This window comes from Cucurbita maxima, unplaced genomic scaffold (assembly GCF_002738345.1).
Source record: "Cucurbita maxima cultivar Rimu unplaced genomic scaffold, Cmax_1.0 Cma_Scf00009, whole genome shotgun sequence".
NCBI lineage: Eukaryota > Viridiplantae > Streptophyta > Magnoliopsida > Cucurbitales > Cucurbitaceae > Cucurbita > Cucurbita maxima.
Genome location: NW_019272025.1, coordinates 5,007,221 through 5,024,390, shown reverse-complemented (window position 1 = coordinate 5,024,390; position 17,170 = coordinate 5,007,221). Strand labels below are relative to the sequence as shown.

General features: G+C 37.1%; 4 protein-coding genes across 5 annotated transcripts; all 4 read right to left on the bottom strand.

Moving 5' to 3' along the window:
- Positions 1-104: 104 nt before the first annotated feature.
- LOC111483873 (transcription factor JUNGBRUNNEN 1-like) lies at positions 105-1,695 on the bottom strand. Its single transcript, XM_023130244.1, has 3 exons — positions 1,464-1,695; positions 1,098-1,387; positions 105-525 (listed from the first exon to the last, which is right to left on the bottom strand). Exons 1-3 carry the CDS (start codon positions 1,654-1,656, stop codon positions 112-114), a joined length of 897 nt encoding a protein of 298 aa, XP_022986012.1. The 5' UTR covers positions 1,657-1,695; the 3' UTR covers positions 105-111.
- Positions 1,696-4,260: 2,565 nt separating this feature from the next.
- Positions 4,261-6,098, bottom strand: LOC111484032 (transcription factor JUNGBRUNNEN 1-like). The gene is made up of 3 exons (XM_023130447.1): positions 5,921-6,098; positions 4,782-5,098; positions 4,261-4,701 (listed from the first exon to the last, which is right to left on the bottom strand). Exons 1-3 carry the CDS (start codon positions 6,096-6,098, stop codon positions 4,375-4,377), a joined length of 822 nt encoding a protein of 273 aa, XP_022986215.1. The 3' UTR covers positions 4,261-4,374.
- A 3,160-nt stretch (positions 6,099-9,258) lies between these two features.
- LOC111483882 lies at positions 9,259-10,715 on the bottom strand. Its single transcript, XM_023130252.1, has 4 exons — positions 10,154-10,715; positions 9,931-10,074; positions 9,525-9,659; positions 9,259-9,421 (listed from the first exon to the last, which is right to left on the bottom strand). The coding sequence occupies exons 1-4, from the start codon at positions 10,532-10,534 to the stop codon at positions 9,335-9,337; spliced, it is 747 nt and encodes a 248-aa protein (XP_022986020.1). The 5' UTR covers positions 10,535-10,715; the 3' UTR covers positions 9,259-9,334.
- Positions 10,716-13,281: 2,566 nt separating this feature from the next.
- On the bottom strand, positions 13,282-17,140 carry LOC111483869 (uncharacterized protein At4g15545-like). Of its 2 annotated transcripts, XM_023130238.1 has the most exons (10): positions 17,009-17,140; positions 16,612-16,897; positions 16,093-16,161; positions 14,927-14,977; positions 14,763-14,826; positions 14,609-14,680; positions 14,143-14,394; positions 13,861-13,906; positions 13,693-13,771; positions 13,282-13,595 (listed from the first exon to the last, which is right to left on the bottom strand). In XM_023130238.1, exons 2-10 carry the CDS (start codon positions 16,882-16,884, stop codon positions 13,503-13,505), a joined length of 999 nt encoding a protein of 332 aa, XP_022986006.1. In that variant the 5' UTR covers positions 16,885-16,897; positions 17,009-17,140; the 3' UTR covers positions 13,282-13,502. The 2 variants fall into 2 exon arrangements, with proteins under 2 accessions (XP_022986006.1, XP_022986005.1); XM_023130237.1 differs by lacking the exon at positions 17,009-17,140 and having other exon boundaries at positions 16,612-16,998.
- Positions 17,141-17,170: the final 30 nt, after the last annotated feature.

Below are 17,170 nucleotides of genomic sequence, written 5' to 3'. Positions count from 1 at the left end.
AAGTATGTTAAAGAGATATCTATATTGTTATAAAAAATGCTTCATTCTAATGTGACTGATCCGAAAAACAGCAAAAAGAACAATAATCCGTGGTGTTAATTTACATCCCACTCAATACGAAGGGTTACTAAAAAAAGGATCAAAAGCCAAGTCCACGATGGATCTAAGTTCATCCCAGTCATCCTCATCGAACCCCGATGAAGCTGGAGACTGGTTTACAGACAAAGGAGGCGACACAGATATCACTTCAGCTGCTTCACTGTTCTTCTTCATCATCGTCGTCAGCTCCTCCCATTGTTTTCTTCCATCAGAAACCAAGAATGGCTTCTTCTCTTCAAACCCATTAAACGGGTTCGAGCTAAAACTTATGTAAGTTTCTCTTCCATCTCCATCATCATAAACTTGTTGATCCACTGTTTTGGTGGTCTTCCTTTCCCGGTTGCCCCCCGGAATTTCTTTCCAATTTGGTGTGTATCTTCTACACACGATATTCCGTTTGAATATCCGACATAGCGTCCAAATCTCCTGTAACGTTGAAACATAAAGAATCAGATTCATGAGAATCGTTGGGAGAAGAGTCCCGACTAATTAAGGGGTTGATCATAGTTTATAAATAAAGAATACATATTCATTGGTACGAGACCTCTTGGAGAAACCAAAAGCAAAACCGCTAGAGCTTATGCTCAAAGTGGAGAATTTCATGTCATTGTGAAAGTTCGTGGTTCCTAACATAGTATCATAGTCATGTCAATAGAATCCTCAAATGTCGAATAAAGAAGTTCTGAGCTTCGAATGTGTAGTCAAAAGTGATTCAAGTGTCGAGTCTTTGTTCAAGTGCTCCAAAAAGGAGTCAAGTCTTGATTAAGGGGAGGCTACTTGAGGGTTCCATAGGCCTTAGGGAAGGCTAAGAAGATTGTTAAGGATCGTTAGGAGAGGAGTCCCACGTCGGTTAATTAATGAGTCGTTGATTATGAATTTATAAGTAAAGAATACATGTCTATTAGTACGAGCCATTTTAAAGAAATGAAAAGCAAAATGAGAGCTTATGTTTAAAGTGGACAATATCATATCATTATAAGGAGTCGTGGTTTGTTTACCGCGGTGTCGGTGAAGTGGGAATTGGAAGTGTTTGGAGGGAGGCGAAACTCATGCATCATCCACTCAGTTTTAAGCCCTCTCCCAGCACTTCCCTTGTAGAAGACAAGGGTTTTCTTCAAGCCAATGCAGCGGTTAGGTTCCCCACCTTGAGAATAAATTGGCTTATCAATACCAGTGGCCTTCCAAAACCCCGCCCCCGTTACCCTATTGGGTCTAACACTGTTCTTGTACTTCCTTCCTCTTTTCACAAACACATAGCACTCTTTCTCCCCCGCCGCCCCACTTCCATCTGCAAAAAAAACCCTTATAAATCAGCTCAACTCTCTTAGTATCATAACATAAACCACTGAATTTAAGCAACTTACAAGGAAGATCCCAAGGGTTGTGTCGATAGATATCGATTTGTTTGATGAGTTCGAGGGCAATGGACTTCTTCTCGACCTTCCGACGGAGGTAGTAATCGACGAGCTCTTCGTCGGTGGGGTGGAAGCGGAATCCGGGAAGCGGGAATTGGTAATCGTCGGTATCGAAGTCGAGAGGAGTAGGTAGTGTAGCCATGATGAAAGGAAGAAGAGATATGAATTTGGGAAGAAGAAGGAGATGGAGTGTTGGATTTATAAGAATATGGGGAGGGTAAAGTCTCTGGCATTGACTGACAGAGGCAGGGATGATAGAAGACTTGTTCTTTAAAGCTTACCATTTCAGACCCTTTTTTTATACAAAAAGAAACAACATAGGGCCGCATCAAACGCCATAAATTTGTCACTATTTCTATTGTATGCATTTGCATACTCTTCCTCTAACATATCTTTCGTTTTGTACCACTTTTTAATATTGATATTGTTCACTTTAACCTGTATCTCCGTCAATCACACAATTTTAAAACATGTCTTTTGTAATAAATGTTTTATTCCCTTCTCTAATTGACGTGGGATCTCGGAGCTTTCCGCTGTCAATAATTGTTGAGTTATGTTCAATTTGTCATATATTTAAGTTTTAAGAATGTATTTCGTAACGAAGAAACAATGATATATGAATTCTTTCTTCTTTGTGGAACCGTATGGAATAAAAATCAATGTGTGCGGTCTAAATTAATTTATTAGAATTAAGTCTATTCTAATAAAAAAAATCTTTTATTATAAATATCAATAATAATAATAAAAAAGTATATTTATTTATTTATTTATGATTTTATGAGGTCGAAAATTAGATGACAATAATTTTTTTCATATATTGAAATTGAGACACCAAATTGGATTAAAAAAGTCAAAACTAATAATGAAAATGTGACTTTATAATTTTTTTTTTTTTAGCTCATTCATCGAAGATGAATATAAAAGAAATTAACACTTGATAAATGTGAAACGTGACAAGTATTCATAGATTCCATGTATAAATTTCTTACAATATTTGTTCGAAGTTTAATATTAGTATATTTGATTCGTTATTATAAATTTTTACATCCTTATAAAAAAATGTCTCAAATAGTTTTGTGATCCAGTAATTAAAAAAATATTGAATTTTAAATATAATCCTACCCATTAATTAAAATTGAGGCATAATTTGAGTATATTTTTTTTTAGGTAGAATAATAATAAAAAAAATTGTTCGAGCTTAGATATTATTCAATATAAATATAACAAAAATCAAAGAATTAAAAAAAAAAAAAAAGGTTCGAAATTTCAAATCTCCTGACTTTGTAAACAATAATTTTGTCAGTCTGTTAGTGCCACTTGTTTTTTTTATGAAATCATTAATTTTTCCAAAAAGATGCTATTTTTGACTTTGAAAAAATTAAGATAATACTTATTCTTAATTTCTAGATTTCGGGTAATATTTGCTCTTTTAAACATACCTTAATTATTTAATCATTTCAAATATAACAAAATTATAGCATTAAAGCAAACTGGGATTAGTTTATAATATCCTTAATATAATTGAAAATCATCACCGTTGAATTTTCATTCAATAATAATTAATGATTCTTAAACTTACCATATGAGTTAATAATAAGTTAATTTATTAAGTTTTTTTTTTTTTTTTTTTTTTTCGTAAATTAAATTAATAAAAAGTTTCGAAGTTTCAATCATAAACATTTTTTTTAAACAAAAAACTTTAACAAATTTTAAAATATTACTAAAAATCATTAATATTTCATTTTAAAATTATCTTTTAATAAAAAAAATTTAAAAATACCTTTTTTAACTTACACCAATTTTTTTTAAAACTTCAAGAACACCTTTTTAACTTTAATTTTTTTTTTTTTTTTTTTTTTTTACTATAGAGTCCACCTCGGTTGGAGAGGGGAACGAAACATTCCTTATAGTGCTATGAAAACCTTTCTTTGACATACGTGTTTTAAAACCGTGAGACTGGCAACAATACGTAACGAGTCAAAGCAGACAATATCTACTAATCGTGGGTTTGAACAGTTATAAATGATATCAAAGCTAGAGACGAGGCGGTGTACCAGCAAGGACGTTATTAGAATTTAGTGCAACTTATTTCTAGTTTGAATTAGTTATGGAATATATGATATTTGTAATCATTTAATATTTAAAAAATATATTAATTAGATAATATATAATCAGTTAAATTTGATTAGAAGTATATTTTATTTTATTATCTATATTTAGTTAGTTTATATTTTCTTTATGGTATTAGTTGGTATTTTATATATGAAAATATATTCATACTTTTGAGCCGTAGATATTGTGTCAGACATTAGACCCTCAAAGAAAGTAGATGGTGAGATACCACCTCAGTGTGTTGGGTAATTAATTGGAAAGAAATTAGAGAAAATAGTTGAAGGAGAAAAAAGCGATAGAATCCAATAGGTGGAGGACAAAAACATGAAAAGAAAGTCAAAGTCATTTGGTCGTAAAAAAAAGTCAAAGGAGGCCGGCTTGGTTTTAACATCTTCTTTTTCCTCCATTTATGAAAGTTTCTAAGATTCTTTGCCGGCTTCATTATTATTACAGAGAAGATGAAACCCTACATCCATCCTTTTCATAATTAATCTACATCCATCCAGCATGTGTATCTTTTGAAAGCATGTATATCTCGATATTAGCCGATAGTAGCACTACTTTCTGGATCAATCGGTCCTTCAGTAAACATCATACATGTAAAAGACCTACCGCTAGTAGATATTGTCTGCTTTGATTCGTTATGGTATAAGAGTCAGACACTGGGTAGTGTGCTGAGAAAGTTGAGCCTTTAAAGAGGGTAAATTATGAGATCGTACGTTGGTCGAATAAGGGAATGAAACATTCCTTAACAAATGTGGATCATAGAAGAACAAGGAGCTTGATCTTGATCTTGTTCTTGTTCTTCAGAGATGGAGCTAAAATTCATCATCAATGGATTCTTCCATTGATGATCAGTAATTAAAGGCTTCTTCTCCTCAAAATTAATAAGTGAAGAGCTGAAACTAATGTAATTGCTATCTCCATCATACCACTGATCTTCACTATAAAATGCATTATCATTTGAGTTCATATTGATTGAACCATCATTCCCAGCTGCAATCTTCCTGAAATTTGGTGCATATTTTGTACTCGAAACGCTTCTCTGAAATATTCGACACAACGTCCAAATTTCCTGCGATTATAAGATCGATGAGAAAACAAGAACAATTTTCGAAGATTAAAAAAAAAAAACAAAAAAAAAAAACTTATTACAGCCTCTTGATGATTGTTTCTGATTGTTGCAAAGATGGAAGAACGAGTATTAAGAGTGTGGGAAGCGAGGCGGAATTCATGCATCATCCACTCAGTTTTGGTGCCTCTGCCTGCGTTTCCTTTGTAATAGACAAGGGTTTTCTTGAGGCCAATGCAGCGATTTCCTTGTCCTCCATGAGAGCAAATCACCTTGTCAATTCCAGTTGCTTTCCAAAACCCTGAACCTGTAACCCTATTTGGTCTTATGCTGTTCTTGTATTTTCTTGCTCTTTTGCAAAAAAAGTACCACTCCTTGTCTCCCAAATTGTTGCCACTATCTGCATGATTTTCGCTTATTAATTGTTGTTGTTGTGTACAAAGAGCTCAAGAAATATGAACAACACAACTCGATGTTTCTTGATGTCTCCAAAATCATTAAAAAAACAACACATAACCTTTAACCCTTTCAAACTTTTAACTCAAAATTGTGATATTCCACGTGGGTTGGGGAGGAGAATGAGAAGCATTGTTTATAAGGGTGTGGAAACCTTTCTCTAGCAAATGCGTTGGTTGGAGGGAAACGAAAGATTTTTTATAAAGGTGTGGAAACCTCTCCCTTGCATACTCTTGGGGGAACGAACTATTCTTTATAAGGGTGTAAAAACCTCTCTCTAGCAGACGCACTGGTTGGAGGGAAAGAAACATTCTTTATAAGATTGTGGAAACCTCTCCCTAGGATAGGCGTCGATTGGGGGAACAAATCATTCTTTATAAGGGTGTGGAAACCTCTCTCTAGCATACGCGTCGGTTGGGGGTAAACGAAGTATTGTTTCCAAGGGCGTGAAACCTCTCCCTAGCATACACGTCGGTTGTGGGAGAGAACGGAACATTCATTGTAAAGATGTGGAAACCTTTCATACGGGTTTTAAAAACTTTGAGGAGAAACCTGAAACTAAAAACTAAGAGAGGACAATATCTACTTGCAGTGGATTTGGGGCGCTACAAAACTCAAAACCCGAAACCAAAATTTCATATTTGTATGAAACGAGAACAGAAAGGGAAAAAAGCTTATACCTTTGAAATCTTTAAACAAAACCCATATACATATTGTTGATAAAATTAGAAACCAAATAAATGAATCTGAAAGTGAGAAATCATACTAGGAAGATCCCAAGGACTATGCTTATAGATATCAGTGGACTTGATGAGCTCAGTGCCGATGGCCTTTTTATCCACCTTTCGCCGGAGATAAAATCCGACGAGTTCTTCATCGGTAGGGTGGAACCGGAACCCTGGAAGTGGGAACTGACCGTCATCAATCTCAGGCTCTGTAAACATTCTCAAAACGAAGGGAGGAGCTGATCACACAAATCAAAGTAAAGAGCTTTCAATTTATAGGGTTCTTAAGAAGTTGTGGTCTTTTTCATTTGACTGCACAAATGTATGGTAGAAGGAGCAGTTGCCAATTATGAATGAGTGCAATAAATTAATGTTGATTAATACCAAAGTAGCGCTGTCATTAACTCCGTAATCACATGTTAAGAAAGCATCGTAATAAGGGAGGAGACAGTGGAGCACTGAATGTGGTGCTCTCTAGCTAAGCAATGTTGGATATTCTATTAACAATGATGTATCTGTTTAAGGTTTTGAAACCTAAATTAGTTTTTTGATTAAAGTCAAAATTATTATTTTTAATTGTAATACAAGATGAGGAAATTTAGTGCCTTCCTAGGTTTTTTAATATTCATATAATAATTGGGATATAATACAACATTGTTATGGGAAATTACTATTGTGTCCTTCCCTTTCTTGATCCACTCAAAAAATGAGGATAATTACGATGGGATTCCACCTCGGTTGGAGAGTGGAACTAAGTATTCTTTATAAGGGTGTGGAAACCTCTCTCTAGCATACGCGTTTTAGAAATCTTGAGGGGAAGCCCCGAGAGGGAAAGTCGAAAGAGGACAATATCTCCTAGGTGGGTTTGGGTTGTTACAAATGGTATCAAAGCCAGACACCGAATTGTGTACCAGTGAAGACGTTGAGCCCTAAAGGGGGTGGACACTGGGCGGTATGCTAGTGAGGACGCTGGGCCTCGTAGGGGGTGGACATCGAGCAGTGTGCCAGCGAGGCTGACAGTGACACGTAACGAGTCAAAGCGGACAATATCTCTTAGCGGTGGGGTTAGATTGTTATAAATGGTAACAGAGCTAGACACCGAGCAGTGTGCCAGCAAGGAAGCTGGCCGTCAAAGGAGGTGGATTGTAAGATTTCACATAAGTTGAAGAGTCTGACGGCGATACATAACGAAGTAAGTCCATTAGTACCATTCATTAGCCAAATCTAAGTCCATTAGGGTGTACTGAGGATGAAGGAAACACATAGATATCATAAGAATTTTGAGATATGATAGTTAAGGATCCATCTTCTAGGAAGAAGAAACAAGAGTGAAAGTTCGTAGGATTTGAATGCCAAATCTATCTCTCAAGGAACAAGGAGTTATCCTTAGATTTGTTGTTCAAGCATAGGCTGTTGGGGCACCAAACATTATTGATTCCCCACTTGTTGTTTGTCTTTATCCCTTTTTGTTGCTTAAAATAAAAGGTTTCCTCTGTCAAGAGAACATTATTGAAGGATTGAATACTAAGAAAGAACTCATATTTTTGCAATAGTTTTTGGAGGATGACTATGGGTGGCGGCTAATGAATCCAGATTGTGAGTTGACGATCCAAAATGGGCAGCTGCCCCCTTTGCATTCATTGAATCGAAATTGTAGAAGTATTAATCTAATACAGACAGGGAAAGAGCTGAAATGATGAACCCGTGGGCTTAGATTCTCCACTTTTCAAATGGGAACAGAATTGGATGATCCCATAATCACATCAATCTTATGTTATAATGTTATAATGTTATAATGTTATGTTGTGTTTGGAATATATATATATATATTTTTAGCAACCGTAAGATTTCAAGAATACCGTTAACAGATATTGTCTTCTTTGGATTTTTTCTTTGGATTTCAAGAATATCGTTAACAGATATCCAACGTCTTTGCTGGTACTCACAATCTATAGCGTCCTCCTATGTCCATCCCCTTCGGGGTGTAGCGTCATCGCTGGTATACTGCCTAGTGTCTGGCTCTAATACCATTTGTAACAGCCCAAGCCCTTCCCTTGCAAGTCTCCCCTCAAGAAGTCTTTCCCTTTTCGGCCTCCCCTCAAGATTTAAAAACACGTATGTTACAAAGAGGCTTCCACACTCTTATGAAAAATGTTCGTTCTCTTCTCCAACCTGATGTGGGATCTCACAATTCACCTCCCATTTTCGAGCTAGCGTTCTCTTTGACACTCATTTTCATTCCTTTCTCCGACCGATGTGGGATCTCACAGTACACCTTGTTAGTATAGGTAGTAACTTTTATTTTCTTTAAGTCTTTTTAGTCTTCTTATCCTCATCCTCATAACTCTTCGAATGTGATCTCAGTTCATTCACCTGTCTCTTCTTTACTTTAGTGTCTTAGAAAATATTTAAACAAAGTGAGATTCTCCAAATAAAACCTTGGTTTTGGCAACCCCTAAATGGGTTTACGAACCCGAACACATGATATCCATTTCAAGCTTCATCGCTCAATATATACACCAACATTTCAAGACGAACAAGCACTATATCTTTTTTTCTTTCTTTTGTTCGTGATGTAAAATAATGTACGCATCTTCAACATTAAGATCTATCGATCTACCAAAGAAAAGAATCTGAGAATAACATATCTTTTCAACAAGAGGGAAAAAAAGCAAGAGAATCCATGAAAGTCTCTTTGTAAGAACACATCATGAAGCCAATAAGTCACCCACAGAATGGGTCACCCACTTCTCAAGCTCTTACTTAGTGCTATCAAACACATCCCAAAGCCCTAATGCCACCCCCCATAACCTTTAATTTTGAGGCCTGAAGGGCCAATAAATTAAACCCTTTTTTTCTCTCCCTAATCACAATTAATTAAGAAAAAAGATCCCATTTTGGTCGATCACTTACATATAGTTACGATCGAGTAAATTATGGGAAGTTTGGTGTAACCGTCCAAACTTATCCTACCGCTATTAGATATTGTATGCTTTTGCCTATTATATATTGCCGTCAGCTTTACGGTTTTAAAACACATTATAAGAGATAATTTGTTCTCCTATCTAATCGAAATGAGATTTCACAATCCACCCTTTGGGAGCCAGCCTATTCGCTGGCACACTTCCCAGTGTCTGGTTCTGATATCATTTGTAACAGCCCAAACACACGACTTACGGATATTATCCGCTTTACGCGTCTACTAGAGAGAGATTTCCACATCTTGATAAGAGATGTTTCGTTTTTCTCTACATCCGATATGAGATCTCACACTTTCGTATGAAACAGAATCACATCTCAGAAAGCAAAAAAAAGCAATCAATTGAACTGACGTATGAAGAACCACTTGATGAAAAAGAGAGTTTTTTAGAACCCAAAAAAAAAAAGTCATTTTTAATAGTTAGTTTAAGGTACAAAGGTCGATCAAATTTTACATGTGTAATAATTGTGTCAAATTACACTCCATAATTTGTCACATAAGGTAAATACATCAAACTTGCTGCCAGTTCTTGCAGCCAGCTCTCTTCTTCTTCTTCCTTATTCTGTCCAAAAAAACACAACAAAACACAAAAAATGATAAAGGTCTTGTCTTTATAAACAAAAAAACATAGAATCAAGAAAATGGATAATTTGTAAGGTTTTTACCGTTTGATTGTGAGACGGGGCAGTTAAATGGTTGGTTTTGAGAGGGATTTCTGTGTCACAAAGCTCGTTGTTGTTGCGAGCAAATCTTCCTCGTACTCGTGTTCTTCTGTCTGCTAGGGTTTTGCGACATGCATACTATGAAATAACATACAAAAACCATGAGGATTTTAAGAACTATATGTTAGTAATTACAGACCTCCACAATGATATGATATTGTCGACTTTGAGTATAAGCTCTCGTGGCTTTGTTTTGAGCTTTTCTAAAATGGTTCATACCAATGACGATAGTGTTTTTTTACTTATAAACTCATGACCAACCCGTTAATTAGCTAACATGAGACTCCTCTCCCAACAATCCCGAACAATATATTTATATAAATTAGGAGAGAAGGAGAATTGTTAGAACCTTAATGGTTTTGTTGAAATTTCTCTGGTTTCTTTTTTTCAAATATCTAACAATTCTCTCTTTTCTTTCTTCTTCCGAGTAGCGACTTGCCACCTTAATATTTGTCTCTTCCACGCCATGCATTTCGTAGCTGCTTTGAGTTCCCTACGTCACAAAATACTTCAAATATCATACTATAACATATTAGCTTAAGCTTTTAAATTTTGAGACATGTTATTATTACCCAGATGTTGCGATAGAAGGGCTTCAAATTAGGCACAAAGTGTAAGAGCTCGTCGTCGTAATTGCATGAGGCGGGCGGCTGGCTGTCGCTTACGCTATGGATGCCATACATACCCTTGTTAAACTCGGGCGATGATGGGACAGTCAGGTCGGGATACGGCATAGTTAGGAGCGGCGATTGGGTATCGGACTCGAACGACGCCATCTGATCAAAGGAAGGAACAAAAGTTTCTTCCCCACGAGGCAAGTCGATATTATTATTGTTGTTGTCGTTTCTAATACCACCGACTCTGGGGTCTCCAGCCGCCATTAATAGGCTCTGAAGGTCGGAAAAGTTGTTGGGATAAAGAAGGTCAGAGTAGAAGTGAGGAAATGAAGCCATGGATATTAGTTAAAGATGTGAAAGAAGAAAGAGAGCAAAAGAGAGAATTGTTGGTGTCAAAAATTTTGGTGTTTCTTTTAATCCAATACTTTTGTGAATGCATCCAACTTTTATAGACAACAATTGGGTCAGCTTTGAAAGTTGATGCAACCAGGGGTAGGGTAGCCCCGTCAGCTGACCGTAAATTGTCTGCTACTGCAACTTTCCGCCTAAGCTCACCGCTAGTCAGTCTCACGGTTTTAAAACGTTTATGTTAGGGAGAAGTTTCCACATTCTTATAAAGAATGTTTCGTTCCCATTTCCAATCGATATGAGATTTCACAACCCACCCCCTTGGGGGCTAGCATCTTCACTGGCATCCCGCCCGGTGCCTAACTTTAATACCATTTGTAACAACTCAAGTCCATATTGTCCGTTTTAGCCTGTTATGTATCGCCATCAACCTCACGGTTTTCACATTCTTGTAAGAAATGTTTTATTCTCATCTCCAACCGATGTGGGATCTCACTATAGGTACTCTTCCCTTGTTGGTTGGGTGGGCTCAAACGAGGAAAATTGATATTTATTTTGTTTTAAAAATGAAGGTAAATGATGTGTTATAATAGATAATTAAGGAGAAAAAAGTATGAAGAAGGAAAAGGGAAAGAAGGCAGAAAAGAGAGGGTAATGGGAGGCCTGGTGCGAATAGTATTCTGGCAGTACAGACAGCCTAAGAACTACTAAAACAACCAAAGAATCTAACACATGGGTTTGGCTGTGAGAGCATCCAGACGTCCCAAGTACAACAATATATCCCCAAATCTGAAGGCTTCTTCTTCATTACCCATCATTTTATTGCCATTATATGAAATATTCCTTTAATGCTCTGTTCTTATTCTTGTTCTTGTTTTCTTCAACATTTCAAATGCCCTTTACAGGACTGATATGAATGAATTTAGTCTTGGAATTGGGTTTTTAATCCATATATGGGTTCTATACGAATTTGTACAATATAATACACATTTCACCCTAAAGTTCCCAAAAAAAAAAAAAAAAAAATGAAAAAAGCAATTTCCAACCAAGTGTCTAAAAATGGGGTAACTTTCTAACATTTTGTTTTTTCATTGTATGAGCGGAAGGACATTCCAAAGATCATGTATCAGGGCAATTCTACTACCAGCAAATATTGTCCACTTTAAAGCCATATATATGTGTGTGTGTGTATGCCGAAAGAGAACGAGCAACTTGAGAATCTCAATCTTATCAAAACAGTGACAGCCATTTTTGCAGATTCTTTTGACCAAAAATCTTATCTTTCCGTCAGCCCTCTGCGTTTTGCCTCAAAAGAAGTATTTTGTAAAGCCTAAGAGAGAGTATCGGGTGCTTCTTCTAATAACCCTTTTCCAATTTCCATCCCATCATTCTACAAATCAATATCTCTTCTTCTTTCTTCTTGTCTGAGTCTCCCTATCTGCTTACTGCCCCTAATGTTTCGGTCCCCTACACACACCCTGTTGTACCATCAACCCTTCACTTCAATTGGGGAAAGGGGATTTCAGAAAAGGAAAAGGGCATGTACATTTTGGCCTTATTATGCAGTTTCAAAAGTTTTCTATTGTGTTCTGAGATGTGGGCTCTGTTAGTTCCAGTACAAATGGGCATGGGTTTTGGGGAATATGGTGTTTGAAACACAAATGGAGAAGTTGGAGGCAATTATGGGGTTACTTCACCTGCAAACTTTATACTACACTTGTTGAGGATTGTTGGGAAGATGTAAGGAATAATACATCTCCATTGGCATGAGACCTTTTAGAGAAGTCCAAAGCAAAGCCATGAGAGCTTATGCTCAAAGTAGACAATATCATACCATTGTGGAGAGTCGTGATTCCAAACATGATATCAAAGTCATATCCTTAACTTAACCATGTCAATAGAATCCTCAAATGTCGAACAAAATGGTTGTGAGCCTTGAAAATGTAGTCACAAGTGACTCAAGTGTCAAACAAAGGGTGTACTCTGTTCGAGAACTCTAGAGAAGGAGTCGAGTCTCAATTAAGGAGAAGCTGTTCGAGGGCTCCATAGGCCTCAAGGGAGGCTCTATAGTATACTTGTTCGAGGTGAGGATTGTTGGGAGGATGTAAGGAATACATCTTCATTGGCATGAGACCTTTTGGGGAAGCCCAAAACAAAGCCATGAGAGCTTATGCTCAAAATGTACAATTTCATACTATTGTGGAGAGTTGTGATTCCTAACCAAACTAACTAAACTGAAATGAGAAGTACCAAAAATGTAGAATTGTGAAATTGAAACCAATGAATATAAACCCAAAAAAGACAAGTGAAAAACAGAATGATTCCCATTAGTTTTCTTGGCAGAAAGAATCACTACTTTTACCTGAGGTTTACCCACTGAGTCGCCATCTAATAATTCAGAGTTTCATATCAATGTAGCCCAAGTGAACGTACGCTGATTATGGAGCATCTGAGATGATCACTTTTCTGGGTTCTCCTGCAAGCTATCATCCCCTGATATTTCACAAATGATATTAGTGAAAGGCTGAACTTTTCATCATAAATAAGTTAGTTTCTTTCAATCAGATCGCACTGACTTCCCTCCTTTAAATGCAAACTTGACAGCACACAGCCTTTGAGTTCTGGAAGTAATACTTTTCCCAAATAGAGTTGTCACAGAGACATAGCACATGATGGAGGTACAGAACTCAACAGGTTTTTCCATTTCCTTTCTTTTTTTTCTTTGTTTCTTTCACTTTTCTAAAAACCGAAGTCAATATTTCCATAGAAAAAGAAGTTTCAACTACAAGAGGTTTGATATTTTACAAAAACATTGCGAGTGTGAGCCTGCATGCAGCATACATACGTCTTCGGAGCGAGCAAGCAGCCGTTGAGAACAAACATTGTGAATTTTCTCTCTAATAATCTACAAGGAGAGATCATGTGTGATTGTAAACAATATCTACTAGAGAGAGGCCTAGTGAATATTGCGGTTAAGCAATCCTTGAAATGACAGAAAAAGATCTTTGTTATCTGTCCCAAATATCTCTTCTGCTTTTCTTAAAGTTTCCTGGAAGCAAAGGCCAATTGAAACCATATACTAGTAAACAAAAAAGGTCCCAAGATATGAAAGTTCTTAGCAAACTGTTAAATACTGATGAATCTACCTCTCTAGTCTGCTTTTGAGAATTGAGTTCTTTTATGTTTGAAAGGAAGGCACTAAACTGCTCGTATGACAGACGACTCCTGTAATAATTTACAAATTCATCAGTCAACATGTTCTTTTCAGTCTAGATTCATTGATCACATAGTTCCAGTGGAATATAAAAACAAACCTGGCAAGGCGGAAAAATTCCTTGCCATCGACTCGAGCAGGGCGACCTGCAGAATTTAAGGGCAAAAGATTAAACAGAAAACCGTAGTTCAAACAGGCACGGAAGTAGCTGAAATCTTTACCCCCAAGGGAGCATCTAAATTTAAATGTTTGCAGCAATAGATAACTGGAAAATCCACATCAAAATAAACAAGAAAATATAAAATGACAGAACATGCTTCAAAACGTTCAAGAACATCTTAATCTTCAAAAGAGAGGAAAAAAATGATAACATTTCTTTTACCGGCCAGTGGACGAGAACGAGGAGGAGAACTTGCTGCTGAAGACTGCTGGCTTGACGGGTACCATGGAGATAGTGCGATTCGTCCATCATATGAGAGTTTTGTTGGAGAAGTTGAACCAGATGTTATCTGTGGCGAAGCAACGGAGGAATACCCTCTGGGGGATACACTCTTTGAAGTAGTTTTTGGAGTCGCAGATGGAGTGAACCTTGGGGTGATATGCAGCGATGAAAATCTTTGTCCAAGATGTTTTCCTGTTGGAGATGAAACTTTGCCATTAGTGTTTAATTTATCGACCATTAATTGAAGAGGATTCCTTGAAAACCAACTGGCAACAAAAATGACATTCTCCAGGATTTCAATTAATGCATGGTTTTAAGATATTAATTTGGTATTTAAGTTTATAATCTAATTATTATCAGTTCATTATCTTCTATCCTTTGCATTGAACAGGGTAACAAATAATACCTTCATCTATTGTGTTTCTCGTCTCCGTAGAACCACTGAAAGAACGTGTGGCGTGTCCATCAGTTACCTCGTCTGAAGTCCAGGTGAAAGTTAAGTCCAATTGAACACCGAACATATCACAGATATAAACTAAGATCAAGAAATTCTATAATACCCTTATCAGTATATGCTTTAGGAACTGCTTGATCACAGGTCCCAATATCAACAGTTTCTGTTTGCTGTTAAAAAGAAGATATCACAGGAGAACTTATACACTAAGAAATATGTATTATGCCAAGCATATCATAACTGGTAAAATTTATGGACCGGAAACCTTACAGAGGATTCATCATTCAATGATAGCATAAGTTGTCGCTTAAACGTCTCCAGCTGCAGTATGAAAGACACCAGGTTCACAACAAAGTATGAAATCTCATGAACTGAAGCACTCATCTCATATGCCAAAAATTATATAAAATAACATAAGAGGTGATTACAATAAACTGAAAAGAGTAATTTAAAGACATGGTAGAATGGGTACACGAACTCTATTCTAACTAAAGGTGCACAAAGCCAATTTATCTTCTTTTGTTTTATTACTGTGAGATCCCACACGGTTGGGGAGAAGAACGAAACTCCCTTTATAAGGGTGTGGAAACCTCTTCCCAGTGGACGCATTTTAAAAACCTTGAGGGAAGCCTGAAAGGGAAAGTTCAAAGAGGATAATATCCGCTAGCGGTGAGCTTGGACTGTTACAAATGGTATCAAAGCAGACACTGGGCGATGTGCCAACTTGCTCGCGAGGAGGCTGAGCCCCATAGGGGGTGGACACAAGGTGGTGTGCCAGCAAGGATGTTGGGCTCAGAAGGGAGTGGATTGGGGTGTCCCAAATCAATTGGAGAAGAGAATGAGTGACAGCGAGGAAGCTGGGCCCCAAAGGAGAGGTGGATTGTGAGATCCACATCGATTAGGGAGGAGAACAAAACATTCTTTATAAAGATGTGGAAATCTCTCCCTAGCATACGCATTTTAAAAACCTTAAGGGGAAGCCCAAAGAAGACAATATCGGCTAGCAGTGGGCTTGGGCCGTTACAATTACCCTGACCCAACTTCCCAAGATCTTGACCGAACTCCCATAAGAGGGAAAGAAATCAAGAAATTTATGCCAACTTTATATTTCTCATTAAAAAAACTGATGAACTTATCTTAAAGATTCATATCCTAAGGTCTTTTTCCTTCCAGTCCAGAAGCCAGGCAGATATTTAAGTTCAAGAGACACCACATGCCATAACTGGCCCACATGTTAGCTCTTATCTTAGTCTATGAGCAATACAAGATGGATATCCTTTCAGTTCGCACCATAAAGCAGTTAGTTCACTCAAAGTTTGACAAGTAGCCAAAGCTAAATACTACAAAAGTGTCAAACTTGACAGCAACAGAGGTAAAACAGGCAGAGGAATAAAGGTAACTTGTTTCTGCATAAGAAAGAGTGACCTCAATCTCACCTTTGCCAAATCACGTCCAAGTTTCTTTGAAGTCATTGATAGTGCATCCCTTTCCATGGAAAGCCTCGTCTTCATAAAACAAAAACGAAAGGTCAAATATGCTTCAATGAGGAACCAGAAAATTAGGCTCAAGAGTCTATCAAAACAATCACCACTTTGTTCATTCTTAAAAGAAAGTAATACTCTACTGATTCAATGATAAACCCCCACACAAAGAATTAACTAATTAGATATTCTAAGGCATGGGGAACCAAGTTAACGAAACTGCTCAAATAAGGAGAAGCTCAAAGATTATATAAAACCCAAGAACTAGTTTATGTTCCTCAGTGCAGAGATTAAGAGGATAATTCGGAATATTTTGGCCTTTTCTTGAATCGTCAATCAAAAGCAAAGTACTGAGCTATCAGTCATTTGTCTTCGTGGAGAATTGAGATGCTGCAGAATCAAGAGCCATTGAATTTGAGCAAAAACGGATAAATTGTTTTTGTCAATCTCAATAGCGAACAGTGTGCCGCTTACATTATCATCAAGCGCGATCTTCAACCTAGATTCAGCTTCCTGGTTCGCGTGCTCGAGGTGAGACAACTTCTTTTGCAGGTCGTAGATGGTTATTTCCTTCTCGTTAAGCTTTTGCTTCATCCTTACCATGTCTGCTTCAAGATTCGACACACGAGAGGCAATCGCCATGGAGGTGATTTTTCGCGCAAGATCGAGCTGATCGTATGGATCCGTTGGAATCACCGCCAAAATCTCATCAGGTAGGTTGAAATCAGGCCCATTGCTCTGCGACATACTCGATCTCTCTCTATGAATTCCAGACAGAGAAGCGGAGGTTGAGGATTCAACAGCAGAAATGAGACGAAAAGAATTCCGAAACGAAGCTATGACGGTTCGAAGAGGAAAATTAAGGGCTTACCAAACACGCAAATTCTCAACAAAAAAACAAAACGAGAAAGATTCGATTCCATAATTGCCGCGCTCCCTTTTGTTATTGGTTTGATCTGATTTTCAAATTCATGCATTCAAATTGGAGTAGGTAGGATCGTTCATAGGTTCTAACTTTCCAAAATACATGAGA